At 42.4% G+C, this 17545-nt stretch overlaps 1 protein-coding gene across 1 annotated transcript; it reads left to right on the forward strand.

Annotated features, from left to right (window-relative positions):
• Window positions 1–5345: 5345 nt before the first annotated feature.
• LOC114456591 (B2 bradykinin receptor-like) lies at window positions 5346–10235 on the forward strand. Its single transcript, XM_028438458.1, has 2 exons — window positions 5346–5434; window positions 7657–10235. The coding sequence occupies exons 1-2, from the start codon at window positions 5415–5417 to the stop codon at window positions 8690–8692; spliced, it is 1056 nt and encodes a 351-aa protein (XP_028294259.1). The 5' UTR covers window positions 5346–5414; the 3' UTR covers window positions 8693–10235.
• Window positions 10236–17545: the final 7310 nt, after the last annotated feature.

Genomic DNA, 17545 nt, shown 5'->3' on the forward strand with positions numbered 1-17545 from the left:
GTGTGCTTGGAAGCTCCTGTAATTATTTCTGGCACTAAACAACAATCCGGAAAGAAGTGTTTGTAGATGCCGCAATTATATTTTACAGATATTGTAAAGAGTTTTTTCTTTTTTTAACGGTCAAGAGGTGTTTACTTTTTGTCTCCTCTATTTTATAACACACAGGTCACGCCACAAGCCAAATGTTTGAAAGAAAAGCTAATAGCGTCCAAACATTTGTCAAAATAACAAAGTTCTCCTAACAATGCAATTCGTGTAAAACATCATGAAACTTATAGATTTGGGGAAGTAATTATTGCATAACCATTGCACCACTTTCCTCATTTTCCTTGATGAAATACACTTTGTTAATCTATCCTGGCAAAGCAGAGAGACTTAATTTTAGAGTGCAAAACAATTTCAAAACACATCTTTGTGTATGTAAAACACCGTCTACCTTTTTCAGTGCATGGATGTGCACTATATTGCCAAAACATATATTTGGATACTCTCTAGATAATTAAATCCAGGTCTTTCAATCTGGTTAGGTGTGGAGTCTAGGCAATCAATCACCCTGAAATGAAAACTGCTTTTCCAATTGCTTGTGAGTCCATTCATGAAACGTAACTTCCTTCAATAAAGAGTGGTGGTAATGCATCTAAATGTAACCTTGTTATCATCATTCAATGAAGATATAATGTACTAAATTCATGATGATGATGAGAGAATTTCATACTCTCACCTTTGTTTAACAGTGTTGGGTTGTGTAACAAGTTCTAGGTTTGGGCGATTGGGCGATAGCCACACTCGGGGACTGAGGAGACGGTTTAGAGGGTTTTATTTTGTTCACCCACATTCAGCGCAATTTAACTTTCAGACGCTCTCTCTCTGGTACGCTCCTTTCGTCTGCTCCTCTCTTGCGTTTCTCCCTGGTCCCCTGCTGCTCACTGCTTTTAAATACAGGTAGAATGATTAAAATGTCCCGCCACACCTGCGTTCAACCATTCACAAGAGCCATTCCCACGCACGACTTCTCCTGCCCCTCCCACTCCGCCACCACACACCCCACAGGTTGGTACCTCCTTTTACTATGTTGGATATAGAACCCCTAATGCCAGTTACGTAGATTAACTCAGTGGTTCTCAAACTGTGGTGTTCCAGGATCCCCAGCGGTCCTCGTGCCGTGTCTTAAGGCTGGGATACACTGTGCGATTTTTTCAATCGTTGTACTCATGTGCAGAGCCCTAATGTGCGCAGCTCACGATGCATGATCTCACTGCTCACACTATACGTTCATACACGACATGTTGGGGTCTTGTTTCCGGAAGTGCAACGTAGAAATTAGAAGAAGAAGAAGAACACTGAAGCGTAGCCATTAAAACAGACAAAGAAGAAAAACCTGGAAGTGGAGAGACACTCGCAAATCTCAGCAAAAAGACGGCAATGTGATGGACCAGGAGCTGGCTGGACAGACGTGGGCAGTACAGTCCGTCAATTTTACAGCGGTCCTACTGTGTTCGTGCATCCGCAGTGTGAGCGGTTAAGGTAAGTCGGTTTGTGGCACTGCTTCAACTGTGAGATCAATCAATCAATCAATCTTTATTTGTATAGCGCCAAATCATAACCAATGGTATCTCAAGGCACTTTACAGTAGAGCAGTCTTAAGGACGGACTCTTCATTTTATGGATACACACATATGCATATATACGTATATACACATACATATGTATCCCACACCCAACATGAATTCATCATGGCGGCAAGGAAAACCTTCTGTTAAGCAGCAGGAACCTTGTGTGGATCCCATTCCTATGATGAACAGCCATCCACGTTATGCTGTGTTGGGTGTGTGCAGAGGAGAGGGTGGAGACAGAGCCGCTGAGACTCTGTAACTCCACACTGAGGATCCCACGGACCTGCAAGACAAAAGCCAGAAGGAGTACAGGAGCAAACACACAAGGGAAGAAGCAGACATAGAGGGAGTGTTTGAAAGAGGAATGGGACCCTCTCCGGTCCCTCTCTCTTAACGCCCTCTCCAACCTCTCTCCAACCGAGCATGCCAGACCCCCCCCCCCCGGCAGTCTATGCCTATTGCATCTTAATTATGAGCTATGAGCTGGTTCCTAACTAAAAGCTGAGTGATACCCTCACGAGGAGCGACTGGATTTCAAACATGATTGAATTCCTTACAACCATACTCATTGCTGATCAGGAGCTGGTCGTGAGGTGTTCATCGCTTCCTGCGACCCCATGTATACTACACAATGCACAACTCACGATTTAGCTGAGACTAGTACGATCCCAAAAATAGACGCACGAGTCGAAAATCGGCTCTAAAAAGGCTTAAAATCGCACAGTGTGCCCGCCTTTAAGGTTCATTACAGAAGTACATGACTACATATAAGGACTAATGCACCAATAAAACAAATGTTAAATGTACAGTATACTGTATGCAATAAATGTGCACATGTTTTTATTGGTAATACATTAAACACATTTTATGTTAAATACAAGAGTAGGCCTATGGTTGTGTACTCTTTAGGTTCCTTTCTACTAAAAAGAGCCTACATATCTAAGTTGAAGCATAGAAAAAAAATATCTTTCCTATGGCATTTATTAGGGGTACAATTGGCAATAAAAAAAAATCTCTGTTTTTGACAAGAGGATTATGAGGGGGTCCTCAAAAAATGTTTTCTCCTATTAGAAGTCCCTGGAACCAAAACAAGGTTTAAGAACAAGTGATGGACAGCTCTACAAGATGTCCCAGAGACTACAGGACACACAGAGAAACCTGCATGAGCCCATGGGACCGAGAGCCTAGCTGCTAGCCCAACGTACGCCCACTAACTCAACCACCCACCTGATCTGATTTTTGCTAATAGCATGTCTGTCTAAGCAAAAAATGCATTTGGAACCAACAATGCAGAAAATGGAATGACTCCATCCTTAAACCACATCTCAGACTTTAGTTGATATTTCCGTTTTTCTTTCAGACAACTTATGGAAGCTGTTTCAATGAGGTTAGGGTTTCAAAGTGCAGCTGAGTAGAGAGGGAAGTAAACACAAAGTCATTTTCAAACACTGTTCTGGCTTGAATGGCTAAATACTAATCTGGTATATCATTTGTTTGCATTAGATGCATGATCAAGATGAAGGAAATTGCCACAAGCTTCTAAGTAGATCTATAATCACTCTTTATTATGTTGGCAGTTGCTCCAACACAGCATGTATAATTGGTGTATTGGATTCATATGAAAAGAATAGAGCATTTACTATTTTAACTATAGCTTTTCTAGCTCTATATTTACTAGCTTTTCCACATCCTTCTTTCTAGCTGTCATGGACACAGCCGTACGTCTTTAATGACTTCTGCACTAACCGTTGAATTACTGCAGGTTAATGGTACAACCGGAAGATGGAATTGTCACAATTCTGAATAAGATGATAAAAAAAAAAACCTTTCAACAAAATGTCTCTGAAACAGAAATATATGACACCTTATTTAATTCTGGGTATTGTTGAACAAAGGTAAAGGTTCTATATCAAAAGCATTTCACCTTTCATCAAGAAGGAATAAAATTACTTTTTGGGAGTCCAGGGTTTGCAATAATGAGCCATTAATGTTGGTGTATTATCCTTTGAGCAAAGTTGTTGCATAACATTTGCTTCTTTGTTTAGTCAACCAGTTTCCTTTTCCTTTTTAGCTGGCATTCATGGAAAATCCATGGACAGAAAATAAAATACCCTCTTAAGTTAACAGAGCAATCAATCTAATTTGTAAGGAATAAATAAAGCTCCCATAAGTACGAGTTACATTCTAATCTTTTTAAGAAATAGAGGAAGAGGAACAGTAAAATGGGAAATGCCTTATTTGTTACAACAAGAGAAAGTCTTGTATTTTGAAAAAACATGTTTTTAAGGTTGTTTGGGATTTTATAAATGACAGACCTGCGTTCAGTCCTGGGTGTACCCTTGGGATTAATAAACAAATGGTTTGATCACTAATGAGAAAAAACACATGAGATAGAGAACTTTATATACGGGAAAGTGCTAACTGCTTCTTTTTATATGAATCTGATACAGGGACGGAGGGTTTTGTGATCATATCATTCGTAGGAAAACGAGCCTTGTGACAGTTCCATAGACAGCGAGAAAGCTCATTGAAAACATTTGATTGATAGCTTTAGAAGCTTCGAGGCATAATATCCCCAAGCCCCCAAAACAAGAATTATTCATATTCTCGAAGCTACGCAGAAGTTATTTGTGTTGTTGGGTTAAAATGCCAGTGTCCCAGTTTGCAATAAAATACTTAATTGAAACAAGAGTTTGGTTACCTTGAAAATAATACTTTTAGTCATGAAAAACAGATCAACTGTATACATCTACGTCTAAAGTTCCTTTTCCCATAACTTATCGCCTCAAAATAGTTTTTACGTTCATTGCAGAAGTATAAACAGAGGAATTACAAAAAGAACTTGCTGTATTTTGACAGAGGGAGGAAAAGCCCAAGGAAACAATATAAAAGCTCTCCATAGATTTTCCTTAATCCACACCTCAAAAACCAGGTTTGTAACTCAGGATAAAAAAAAGCATGTGTAAATTGCTGTTTAATATCAACAATTCTTTGCTAACTGTTTTACAAACCCTTTGAATGATTGATTTGAAATCAACATATGAGGCATTACAAATCAAATCAAATTCAAGATCATTGAAAATTTGGAAAAATTAAAGCATTCCAAATATAGAAAGATAAGATAATGTAAGGACAATACTATATTATAATGGTTATGTATTTGATGATACATAAACTAATATTATACAACATGAAAAATCACTGGTTATTAGAACACAGCAGAGCCAGGAATTTCAGGAGGAGGAGTTTCCACCTTATGAGTCAGAAGGTGAGAAAAATTCAACTTGCCTGTTTGAAGCTGACATTTTACAAAATGTGGAATTGCAAAGGAAGGAGGAATCATAATGTTTACAACTTTGGCCCTCTGAATGATTCTAAAGGAATGTATATCACTGTAGCAAAACCATAAAAATTTTTTTTTCATAATTCTGTCCCTTTAAAGACTATTAGTTTTTGTGTAGTTTCATTAAATTAACCCCCGATGAAGCCTGCCCTCCCTGGATGACAAAGCCAGATTTCGCTGCTGAAAACTAAGACAAAAACATGAGACCCATCACATCCACATCAGCCCATCATCAGAGACTGACTTCCATCTGGTTTCTGATAAGTCCCACACCACCAGACTCAATTAGTTCTTCCCTTGGGAAAAAAACTTTTCTAGTCATCTAGAAAAAAACTAGCCTTCCCTTTTGTGCTGACGTCAGCATAAATTATGGCTTACTTTAAGAAGGAGTCAAAGGCAGACAGACCAGTACGGTACTGTTAACAGTGTGAAAGAGTATCTGGACACACTCAGAGGAAATGACTCTTCAACCTACAAGGTATGACTAATTGTAATGTATTTTGATTTTGTAAAATGTATTTTATACAACCTTAACACAAAAATGGGAAAAATGTTTTGTATTCTGAGGAAAACATAGTGAAAGAAAACAAAATAAACTTAGCTTTCCTTTGTTTTAATTATGAATTGCATTTTCCTTTTTTATATTTGTTTTTAATTTGTTAAGTTATTTACAATTTCAGAAGATGCTTTTAAAAATAAGAACTGAACAAACTATTTTGGTAGTTTAGTGTGATTTAATTTCTTCTTGTAATTGCATTATTTACAAAGCTGAGACTTCTATGTTTAAAGAAAACAGATTTTTTTCTACTTTAAAACAATTAATGCCACGTCAAAGAGTTACGCTGCAACAAGCTGGTTTACAACAGGGTCTGTTTCCATGCTGCTTTTGATGCTTAGAGTAATAGTTCTGTTTGTATAATTTTAAATGCCATTTGTGGAGAGTTGTGTAGAGAAACTTAAAATAAATGTGATAGTTATTGTATAAACACATTTAATAAATGCTTTAAAACATTGTGTAGACTACAACACACTGTATCATAAAATAATTTTTAAAATTATATTGTTATTGATAAGATACATTTTACTGTTAAATTTTAGTAAATTATCAAATTACAAGGATATTGCAATTAAGTTTCTGAGGTCAAATATGTATCAAATATGATTGACTGGTAAGTACGATGAGGTTCAATGCTGCACAAATAAACACTATGGTGCAGCAAGTTATGTAAATTTTTCAGCGTATGGACGGAAGGCGTGTTGTCCCTCGAGAAGCGGCGGAGCACTGTTACGCTCAGGATTGACCACAATTCATTTAGCTGGATCAAATTCCCTCATTATTCAGGGCCGTGATTCAGTAAGATAAACCTGCCTGACAGAAGAGGCAGAAAGGGAGCCGGCAGTGATGATCCTCAGTACAAGTTCATTCAGACATCTCACAAGGACCACCACCGTACCCCAGACTGGTGCCCAGCTGTGCACCTAAGTTATTTATCTTTTCATGGTTTGTTTAAGAAAGTGTATTTGTACGGTTGCCGTACGGACAACCCCCTGTGCTATTGGTACGTTTAAGAAAGCACACATCTTAGGGTTAGGGTTAGTCTTAGTCACATGACCTAAACTGACCAATGCCTGACCTATCATGTGATCTAAACTGGCCAATGAGGGGCGCTGCGTATGGATAGAAGGTCCGTATATTTATACAGCTACCAAATAACCACTGCCTTTGTTTAATAGGGATGAATAACTGTTGCTTTCTGTTTAGTTAAGACTCCCACGAAGGTAACACTTGTCGCTAGTTGTGTTGGGATTGAGGAATGTTCCCTGATTGCATTTTCTTGTGTTGATGTCTCATGGTCGAGGGTGGCACAGGCACTGTGTACATCTTATAGTGTGGCACATAGAGTAAGCTGCAGACGGCAGCTCAATGGTGTGTTCTCTGAGTTTGCACTGAGTGTAGATGTCAGAGAGGTGTTTATTGTGCTTTTGCTGCCTTTTGATTGTGAGGTGTCATTGTGGGGTGTCTGGTCTTTGGGCATCTTTCTCCCTTGGCATGGTGAGGGTGCGCATTCTGGTCCATAAACTGGTGTCACGATCTGAGTTTACCTCCGTACTGTGATTATAACCCTAACCCTAACATAATCCAATAAACAAATAAAACATGCATCCGTTCACTTTGAAAAGGGTGTCAAAGAATGTAGACTGAAGTAGAAACAACCTCGCTCTCCATTGCCTTTTTTTTTACATTTACTTAATTCACATCTGAAGCCATAGTACGTAAAGCTGACATGTTAAACATGAGAGTGCGAAATAGAAATGTTGTTACTGTATGTGTTACCATAACAAATTCCTTTAAGAAATATGATTTTGAATCTGTGAGTCACACACCCAAAGTCTGTTTTCTAGTCGCTTGCACTAACAGAGAAAGCTGCTTTGCGTTGTCCAAAGGTCCTGATTTTTAGAGAAATGCCTACAGTGGTGGGATCAAAATGCTTATTAGAGTTAGCGGGAGGTGAAAGTAAAGTGCAGTGCAAAGCCTATATGATTCCTTTACAAATACAATAACTGTAGAGAATGAATGAATCCTGTATTTTATAAAGAAGATAGTAAAAGCAGCAGCTTATAACACTGATTCTGTCACATACCTCAACAGTAATGTGTTAATTTCTCATTAACAACTGATGTTTATTTAATCTTTTACAGTTTTCCAGATCTCAATGTGACGCTACTGTATGAAGAGCTCAACCACACCAATGAGTCTCATTGTCCGCACTCAGAAGCCTGGGAGTGGCTCAATACAGGGCAGCCAGTGTACATGATGTTCATTGCAGTGCTCGGAATTGTTCTCAACACTTTGGTCTTGACGGTGTTTTTCCTGCAGAAGAAGTCCTGCACTGTGGCTGAAATCTACCTGGGTAATCTGGCGGCTGCTGACCTTGTCCTTGTGTCCTGTTTGCCCTTCTGGGCCATAAGCTATGCCAATGATTATAACTGGCCTTTCGGTCAGTTCATGTGCAAAGCTGTTAATGTAGGCATTAAGATCAATGTATACTCTAGCATTTACTTCCTTGTTTTGATTAGCATAGATCGCTACATAGCCCTTGTACATCCAATGTCACATGGAAGAATGCGTAAACCAAAGTATGCCTGGCTGGGGTGTCTGCTAATGTGGGGCTTTGGTTTGATCATGAGCATTCCCGAATTTGTCTTCCGGGAAGTAAACTATTTCCCAAAGTATAACAATAGTGGTTGTTTTCTGTACTATCCCAGCAAACATTTTGCTGTGGGCTTTGAAGCAATGTTGACAGTGTTAAATTTCATCATCCCCATCTCTATCATCTTGTTCTGCACTGTTAAGATTATTCGGGTTTTGAGGACCAAGATTATGTCGAGGCTCAACGCTGACAAAACAAAACATAAGGCCACCACTCTGATGCTGGTGGTCCTCCTGGCCTTTCTCATCTGTTGGATACCTTTCCACTTGGTCACGATTATGATCTGGCTCCTACGCATTGAAGTTTTAGGAGGGTGCTACATCACTAATGTCGTGAACATCTGCAAACTGGTTTCCAACTACCCGGCCTTCTTTAACAGCGTTTTGAACCCAATCCTCTACGTCATTGTGGGAAAGAACTTCAGGAAAAAAGTTACAGATCTTTTTAAACAATGCGGAGTAACAAAGACGCCGCTTTCAGAGCGTGGACATTCAAACCTGTCCTCAACACAGAACACTTTTTAAACAACCCCTTGAATTCACAAGCTCACACTGAAAGCATGTCACCGCTGACAGTTAAAACAGAGTTTTTGGTCACGTTTTTTTAACATATATAAAGGTAAAGTTTATTGTTTAATTACTGCTGAATAAGACATGAGACAACGTAGTTTCTACACAATACAAGCGATGAGCTGAGCTCCTCTTCTGCAGCAGCTGTGCGCATGCATGTGAGTGAGACGGAGCACAGAGGGGAGGGGCGAGGGGGGTAAAGGCAGAGCCGTTGGGGAGGCTACATTCAAAATCATGCTAACTTTCAAAAATCACCTACCCTACCTTTAAAGAACTGTCAGTAATGACGTTTATGAAGATTTTTTTTTTTTTTACCAACGTTTTTTTGTGGAATGCCTAATGCGGCCCAGCCTCACCCAGACTCTGCCTACTGTGGCCCCCAGATAATATGAGTTTCAGACCCCTGATTTAAATCATGTGTCAAATTTGGTATTTGGTATAATGTAAATTGTATATAATGTTGTATAAACTTTCTTTAATGCTGAATTTATTGATACAATTGTGTGCAAATTAGAACTTTTACAAAAAACCATTTTCTGGTCACTCTGGTAGGTAAAGTCCCAAGTGAACACATTTTTGGGCAGATTTGGGCTGTTTTTGACATAATCAGTGGATGTGTCACAAAGACTGTATTGGGAAGATGACAATTAGGAACAATACTCAAGTAGGATGAGTTTCAAGCATGCTCAGTTAATACTAAAAGTTTAATTTGCCACAAAAACAACCCCCACAAATGACACCATTAATACCAGCCTGAGCCTGACCCTACAATATGATTGTTGTAACCGAATAGAAACTCATAAGAAAAGATGTTTTTTCTGTCTTTGGTCCAGATGTGATAAACCTGTACAATCTATAGCTCTGGTTTGCTGTTCTCAGCTACCAGCTGTGGCACCTGGTGTGGCAATTTTTCTCAAATGGGGGTATGTGTACTCCTAGGGGTACGCAATAGTACTACAGGAGGTACTTGAGAGAAAGTTGAAAATTAGCAAATAAAAGCATTAAAAATATGGGGACTCTTGCATTTTTGGTTAAAAATTGTCATTATAATATGATCTTGATCAAAACATGAACAGAAAGGTTCAGTCTTTGTCCCACACCAGGCGAGAGATGACCAGATATAATAAAAAGTGTAGAAATAAATCTATTCAGAAGCCACTAACTGTTTTATTCCACTTATTTAGAAAATGAGATTCTTTAAAATGTGTGTTGACTCTCATTCATTCCATGATTCCCTCATTGTTCTTTATCATAAAAATATAATGTCAATGTTAGATCTAAATGTGAAATGTTAAAACTGAATCTAAATGTGAAATGTAACATCTAAATGTCACGAGTGAAACTAAATGTTTAGCTAATGTGCAAATGCACCTGAAGTACCAAAATAAGTTTCTGTAAAATGTGTGTTAATGTTAACTCTCATTGTTTTTAAAGTATTCTGTGCAAAATGTTGTATCTGGACAAAGGGGGTACTTAGATTTAGAAATAGAAAGAGAAAGGGGGTACTTGAGCTTAAAACTTCTATAATCACTGTTCTACTGCTAGAGTCAATCAAAAAGGCTCATATCTGTATATTATATATAATATTTGTATTCATTACAAATATATTCAGGTTGAATTCAAGACAATTTTACAAGAACTTCTAGTAATTTAAGTGTTTAGTAATGTATTTCCCAGGATATATATATATATAAAAATAATTTAAAAAAAAATATATATATATATATATGTATATATTATTATTTTTTTTTTAATTAATTGAAAGTTTGATCAACTGATCGTGGTGTGTGTGCTTCTGATGTATTGTCTCTTGTCTCAAAATATGTATTTATTTTCCACATTGTGAATAAAAAACCTGACAAACATATTATGTCTGTGCAGTCACTGTCTGCATGACTATCAAGAGACATACTTCTTCCATTCATGTGACAGTGTATTGTGATGTGTGCATGTATGTGTGTGTGTGCTGCGTCATTGTGTTCTACCTGCCTTTCAACTCTTTTTAAGATAAGATAAGATCATCCTTTATTCATCTCACAATGGAGAAATGTACAGTGTTACAGCAGCAAAGCAGGATAGCAGAAGAAACTCACGCAGTGCAAAATTAGATTCGATAAAAATATAAACATTCAGAAAAGAAAAAAAAAATGCATCATGAATTAGTTGAAGAGCCAGTAACATCAACATGTAAGTCTATATACAGTGTATGAACACTGTCATGCACACAGTGCATATAAGGATGGACAAGTACACAAGTGGTCCCATAAATTATTATTATTTACATGAAGAATGACAGATTGGCATTGGATAATAGCCACGTGTCCTGGTGAACAATGATGACTTTTATGGATAACATTGTCATTTTGCTGAGAAAAAGATCCACGTGAATGCAAACCTGAAAAGGTGACGGTGCGTGTTGGTGAAAAAGGGAATGAGAATCAGCAGAAATGATGTGAGTGAATGTCAAAGCACCTGGTGGAAAGGTTGAGATTGATGAAGCAGAGAAGGTGATAATGAACACCTTTGATCAGGAAAAAGTGAACCACACAAGGTCATGAACAGAGTGCGAAAAAAGGAGTAAAAGAGTGCAGACAGGTTAAATGTTGGAGGATGAGGGTGACAGAGGGGGTGAAAAACAAACTAATTTCATATTGCACATGCAAATACATTGTTTTCATTGTATAAAAGTTTAAATCTCTTTAAAGCAAATCTGTAAAGTAGTGTTTACATGAATGTGGGATTTTTTTGGACAGAAATCCAACTCTAGGACCTAAAGAAGAAAGAAAATACATGGGGAAAAGATCCATGATCCTGTAATGTAGGGTTTGGAGAACGTTGGTTATTCTAAAAGAGAGTAGTGATGCCTTTGGTATCAATTTAATGTCTAACTTTGATAAGCACGTCTGAAACCATTATTCATTCACACCAGTCATACCGGTGGTGGTAAGCTACGTTGTAGCCATAGCTGCCCTGTGGCAGACTGACAGAACCGTGCCTGCCATTTCGCGCCTACAACCCCTCTGACCACCACCAACTTATCCACAATTCATACCCATTCATACAAGGCAATGTGGGTAAAGTGCCTTGCCCAAGGATACAACAACAATGACTTGACTTGAGTGAGATTCGAACGCCCAACCATTCAGTTATTGGACTCTATCATTGAGCAATGGTCACCCAGAGTTTCTAAAAAGCAAAATACCTCCTGAATGTCCAATGTTATGTCATGTTTTTCTTGTTGTTTTTTTAAGTTGACACACACTTTTTAGTTCTCTTCTTTTTATAAGAAAAATGCACTTGTACGATGGAGCACTGTAGTCAGTAAAAAAAATTAAAAATCAGTTTTCCGAATTAATATTTTTTTCAATCCGTTTGCCAAATTAATATTTTTTTTAGTCCGATTTCCGAATTAATATTTTTTTTAATCCATTTTTTCGAAATAATATTTTTTTTTATTCCGTTTACCAAAATATTTGTTTTTAATCCGTTTTCCAAATTATTATTTTTATTTAATCTGTTTTCCGAAATAATATTTTTTTTTTAATCCGTTTTCTGAATTATTATTTTTTTCCTGTGAGGATTATCTCGTAATCTTTTTTTTTTAACACAGAGACTGGTTGCGTGTCAGAGTTCATCACAATGGCATCATCCACAGTGCTGGATATTCATCCATTTGATGATTTTTACTTCTCGAGTTAGAATATAAAGATATTAAGGATTTGCAGTCGGCACAACTTTAACATTAGTGACTGACAGGTAAAGAGGATACTTTAGTTCTTGAGGACACAGTCGTCGTAAAGCATAGCTTGGAGTCCTGGTTGAATTCATTAGTAACAACTATAATACTACGGGCAACTTCACGGATTCCGGTGGATAATAATAATATTAATGATGCATATGGCTGTTATGCTCAACCTTGGAGCCACTGAACGGCACATGAACACGTCATTCTACACCAGCCTCAAGCAGCACACCAACACATCTTTTCCAAAATCAGGGCTATTTATTTAAGCCGCATGAGAATGTTCATGTACATACCTTTAATTTAAATGTTCTCCTGCACTACTTATCAATGCTCTACTGCACTATTTTCCTTTTATTATTATTATATTTTATTATTATCTTTCTTTTCTATTATTTTCCTTCTTTTTATCTTATTTTTTTATTTTTATTTATTTTTTATTTTTTTTTATTTATTTATTTTTATTTTTTTTTTTTTTTTTATTTTTTTTATTTTTTATATATACTATTATTATTATTATTATTATTATTAAGGGGCCCGCTGTCGTCTGGGGTGCGCTGGCGTCGGGGGGGTCTCTCGTGCCGGTGCGTGGGTCGTCGGGGGTCCCCTCCGTGGGGGGGGGGGGGGCTCTACTGGCGCCGTTGGTGTGGGATGGCGGTACCGGGCTGGGGGTGCTTCGGTACTCGGGCTTGCCGGTCCGTGGCTGGCGGGGTGGCCCTGCTTGGCGGTAGATGGTGTCCTCTTTCGTCGGGGGGGCCGCCTTCCGGTGGAGGGTGTTGTGTCGTGGCGCCGGGTGGGCCTGTGCTGGCCCTGGTGTGGGCACGGGCCTCCCCCCTGCTCGGCCGCTCTCCTTGGCGGAGGGGGGGCGTCGCTCTGGGCCAGCGTGCGGCGGGGGTCGCCCCCTGGGGCACCGGGGGGCGGGGTTGGTGCCTGGTTGCGCCCGGGGGTGGGGGGTGCCGCCGTGCTCCGCGGGGCAGTCGCAGTCTGGGGGGTGCCCTGGGGGGGGTCTCCGGCTTTGCTGCTCCGGGGCCCACAGTGCCGCTTGCCCGTCTGCACCATCTACCATCTCGCGTGGCCCGCCATGCGTACGGGCCCGGCTCGCACCGGACAGGCCTCCTACATGTACACTTCACCTCACTCCCAGCTGGTCTGGCCCATTCACAATATGCGCCACACACCCATACCCAACCCTTGGGGGGCTGGATGGTGGGACTGGGGGTGGAGGGGGCCGCCACCTGTGTCACTATGTAGTGGCGTGGGGGCGGCACTCCCACCTCTAGTTACCCTACTAATCCCTCCAATTTTAATCACACCTCAACATGCCACCCCCCGGAGGGTGTATCCTCACTTACACCCTCCGGCCTATTACACCACATACACATATATCCACAGAGGCAGGATGGGGAGCACCGCTCTCCTCCATCCCCCTTCTTTTAATTACACCCCATACATTCACTGAACACACACACTCACACAATGGATAGGGAAGTGCCTCTCCATTGGGGAATGGAGAGGCACCATAACAGGGTGGTGGGTTGGTTCACATATTTGGGCCTCTCCGGTGGGGGCCTGGCCCCTCTGTTGGTGGCTGGGCCACTGCATAGAGGCATCAGGATGGTGTGGTCGGGCGTGGCGGTGGGTCTCGGGGGGGGTTTGCTGGGGTCTCTCCTTGCGGGGTCTTTCCGGGCGGTGTCGGCCTGGTGGGGCGCGGGGGCGCTTCCTCCCCTTGGGTGTGGCTCGGTGCTTGTTTCGTCGGCTGGTGGCCTTGGGGGCGGGCCAAGCGGTGTGCGGGCCCGGGGCAGCCTGCCTCGCCGGTTTGGGGGGTGGGTGTGCTGGGGGTGTGCTGGTGTCCTCACCGGGGTTGGGGCGGGGTTGTTTGGTGCCTCGGAGCGATGCTGTTTACTTGGGGGCGGCGCTAGCTGTTCCGGTGGTGGAGGTTGCTGTCGGCCGCCTGGTGGGTCTGTCCTGCCATCTGCGGACTGGTGGGTGGGTCAGGGGCATCTTTGGCTCGGGGCTGCGGTTCCGCACTTGATGTGTGCCATTGGGGTGCCTCCGTCCCCGCGGTGGGGATTGCCGGTTGCTCGCGGGCCGGTGGGGGGCGCTGCTCCGTGGCTGGCGCTGCCCGGGGGGCGGCGGGCCCTGGGCTGCTGGCCTTGGGCTGTCCGGGGCTGTGCGGTCCTGCTGGGCTGTGGCCGGGTCCTGGGCGGGGGTGGGGGGTGCGTCCCGGGGGGCTTGGCCCGGGGGCTTGCCCTTGGGGGGTCCTGGTCCCGGGGGGTGCTCCTGGGGCCCGGGATGATTGGCTGGCGGCCGGGCCGGTCCTGGCGGAGGTCTTTCGGGGCGGGTGCCGCATGCCGCGCCCTTGCATACCTACTGGTATGGCCCCTGCTTGGGCAGTGCCCCGTGAGGCAGGGTGTCGGGGATGCATAGGGGGCCACATCCCAGCAAGGCGGTCTGGCTTGGCCCTTGGAGGGGGCCCTGGCTTTAAAAAAAAAAACTGAAGCCCGTGGCACGGGCGGCATCAACAATAGGTGATTTGGGGCGCCATGGGGGGCTAGGTTGGGGTGCCTGGGTACCGGCGGGGAGACTCCCGGGGGCCCCCTGGTGCCTTATGCGGCTTGGGGTGTGGTCGTCCTCCCTGGGCGGGCTGCTCCTGGTGCTGCGTCCATTCCGGGTCCCTCTGGCCTGGGGTCGGGTCCCTGCTGGCTCTGGGCTCGGCGGCGGGTGCCCGCCGGCTGCCCGTTTGGCGTGGCTCTGGTCGTCTGCTGGGCGTGGGCTTCGGCTCCTCCGCTGGGGTCTCGGGCGGGGAGCTCTCTGGGCCCTCCCCTCGGGGGTTTGGTCGCGGGGGTGTGGGGGGGTGGGGGGGATGGGGTGGGGGGTCTGGGGGTAGGGGGTTGGATCGGTGGCGTGGTGCGCTGGGTCCTTGGCTCCTTGGGGCTTTCTCGAGTGTGTATGGGGGGGGCGATGGTTGCCTCTCGGCTTGGGATCTTGGGGGCGTTCGGGGGGCTGCTTGGCCGTGGGGTGGTCGCCGGGGGCCCCCAGATTGCCCGCTCTTGCTGCTGGCCTGGCTGCTTCTTCGGGCCGGGGGGCGGCTCGTGGGTTTTGCAGTGGCGGTTCTTGGAAATACATTTGTCATGGATGCACTGGCCTTGGGCTGTGGGATAACACTCATACTGGGCTCAACCACAGACACGTTGTTCCCAAATACCTGTTTTATGGAATTTCCACTCACTTCTTCCTCTGTTCACAGCCACCACCATTATTCCTAAGCCGCACACTGGTCACCAAACTGGCTTGATAACTCAACAATAAGCACAATATACACAACCACAATTTCACATCGCATCACTTGAAACCTATCGACTACTCCCCACCCATTCCATTTCCTATCTTGTATCCCTCTTCCCTGTTAACTTCCCCACCCCTCTCCAACCCCTCACCTTGATGTAACACTGCCCTCTCTTTTTTACACCCTCCCTTTAATAAAGTATGTCTTACCCTTCCCTAGGGATAGCTGGTGATGGTCACAATTATGCAATGAAATAAATAAATGTATTTAATTGCAATAACAAAATATGCATTGCTGTTAAAAGATTGCACTTCTTGTAGTGTTAACCTTCAACAGAATGTGAAAAAAAAAAAAAAAAAAAAAATATTATTATTATTATTATTATTATTATTATTATTATTATTATTATTATTATTATTATTATCTTGTTATTTTATCGAGTTTGCACATTCTAGTCTAACTACTGTTTATATTTATACTTATGTTCATACTTATTATCATCTTTTCTAGTTGATTGTTTATTATTGAATGTTTTCACTATTGGAGAGAGCACAGTTGACCGAGTCTGATTCTGATTCTGATTCTGATAAGAAAAATAATAATTACCAAACTGGGTTACGCAGAACCCAAAAATAAAAGAACATAGGTTTTCTAGCCAACTGGGCCAAACTGAAGAAAACGTATCACAGAACCGTGTCTGTCTCGCTGTCAAACTGTCAGCTGTCAAAGGACGGAAGGACAGAAGAACGTGCTACGTGCTGGTTGGAGCGTGGGTAGGATTACCCGCCCTCTGAACCACCTCTGGCTCCATCAGACGTCATCTTGGATCTTTTTGAAGAGGCCCTCCACCGAAGCTCAGCCAATCCAAAGTGGTCTCTGTACTGCACTTAGAGCATCACAAAAAGGCACTGTATAGTTTTCCCTCATAATCCGCGCGGCAACACACTGTTTACCTCCCAGAATACACCGCTTTCACACGTCACACACTCCCACAATGCACCGCTCTCCCACGTAACAGTCACATGCATTTTCTCTCATTCGACACCTGGGGGTGGAATTGCAATACTACCCCCACTCTGGAGGATGATTAAAACATTAACATTTCTCCAGCATTGTGGCACTGTACACAGGAAGATACAAACTAAATCAATATACACGTTACCCACACTTTCCATAGTCTTTGAAGGGTCCCTTCTAGAGCAGAAAAAAATGAAAGGGTAATGCCCATAAAGCATTAATTCAAGCATACTGCATATTCCTTCCTTTTGCAAGTATAAACAGACATCTCAACGTGACATTTGTGCATTCAACTAACGCAGTCAGAAACAGGTCCATACTTATCATCATGCGAAGACATTTTTCCACACCTTTGCGCAATACCATTCCTAGCAGTAAACATGCCCGGATGCTATAACAGAATTACACGACCCATTAATATAAACATCACATCTAACCTCACAAATGCTAAGTCACATCCATATTAATACAGTAGTGGAACTTTTACATTTACACATGGCAGGAACTCTTTTCTTTAACAACACTGGGACTTTTTTGTTCACAACAATTCAGGAATCTTTTTTCTTTTTCTTTTCTTTTTCACTGGAACTCTTTTCCTCCGAGGTGGGCAGCGATCCATCTACACCCAACCTCAGGAAATTGTGATCAGTGACTAATCCAGTCACCAAACAGGTCAGGAGCCCTGCAGTCCTTCCGGGGTCGACGTAAAGGGGAGGAGTTGAAAAGTGGACGAGCAGCTTGTCCCCGAGCCTCATGCTGGATT

This window comes from Gouania willdenowi, chromosome 22 (assembly GCF_900634775.1).
Source record: "Gouania willdenowi chromosome 22, fGouWil2.1, whole genome shotgun sequence".
NCBI lineage: Eukaryota > Metazoa > Chordata > Actinopteri > Blenniiformes > Gobiesocidae > Gouania > Gouania willdenowi.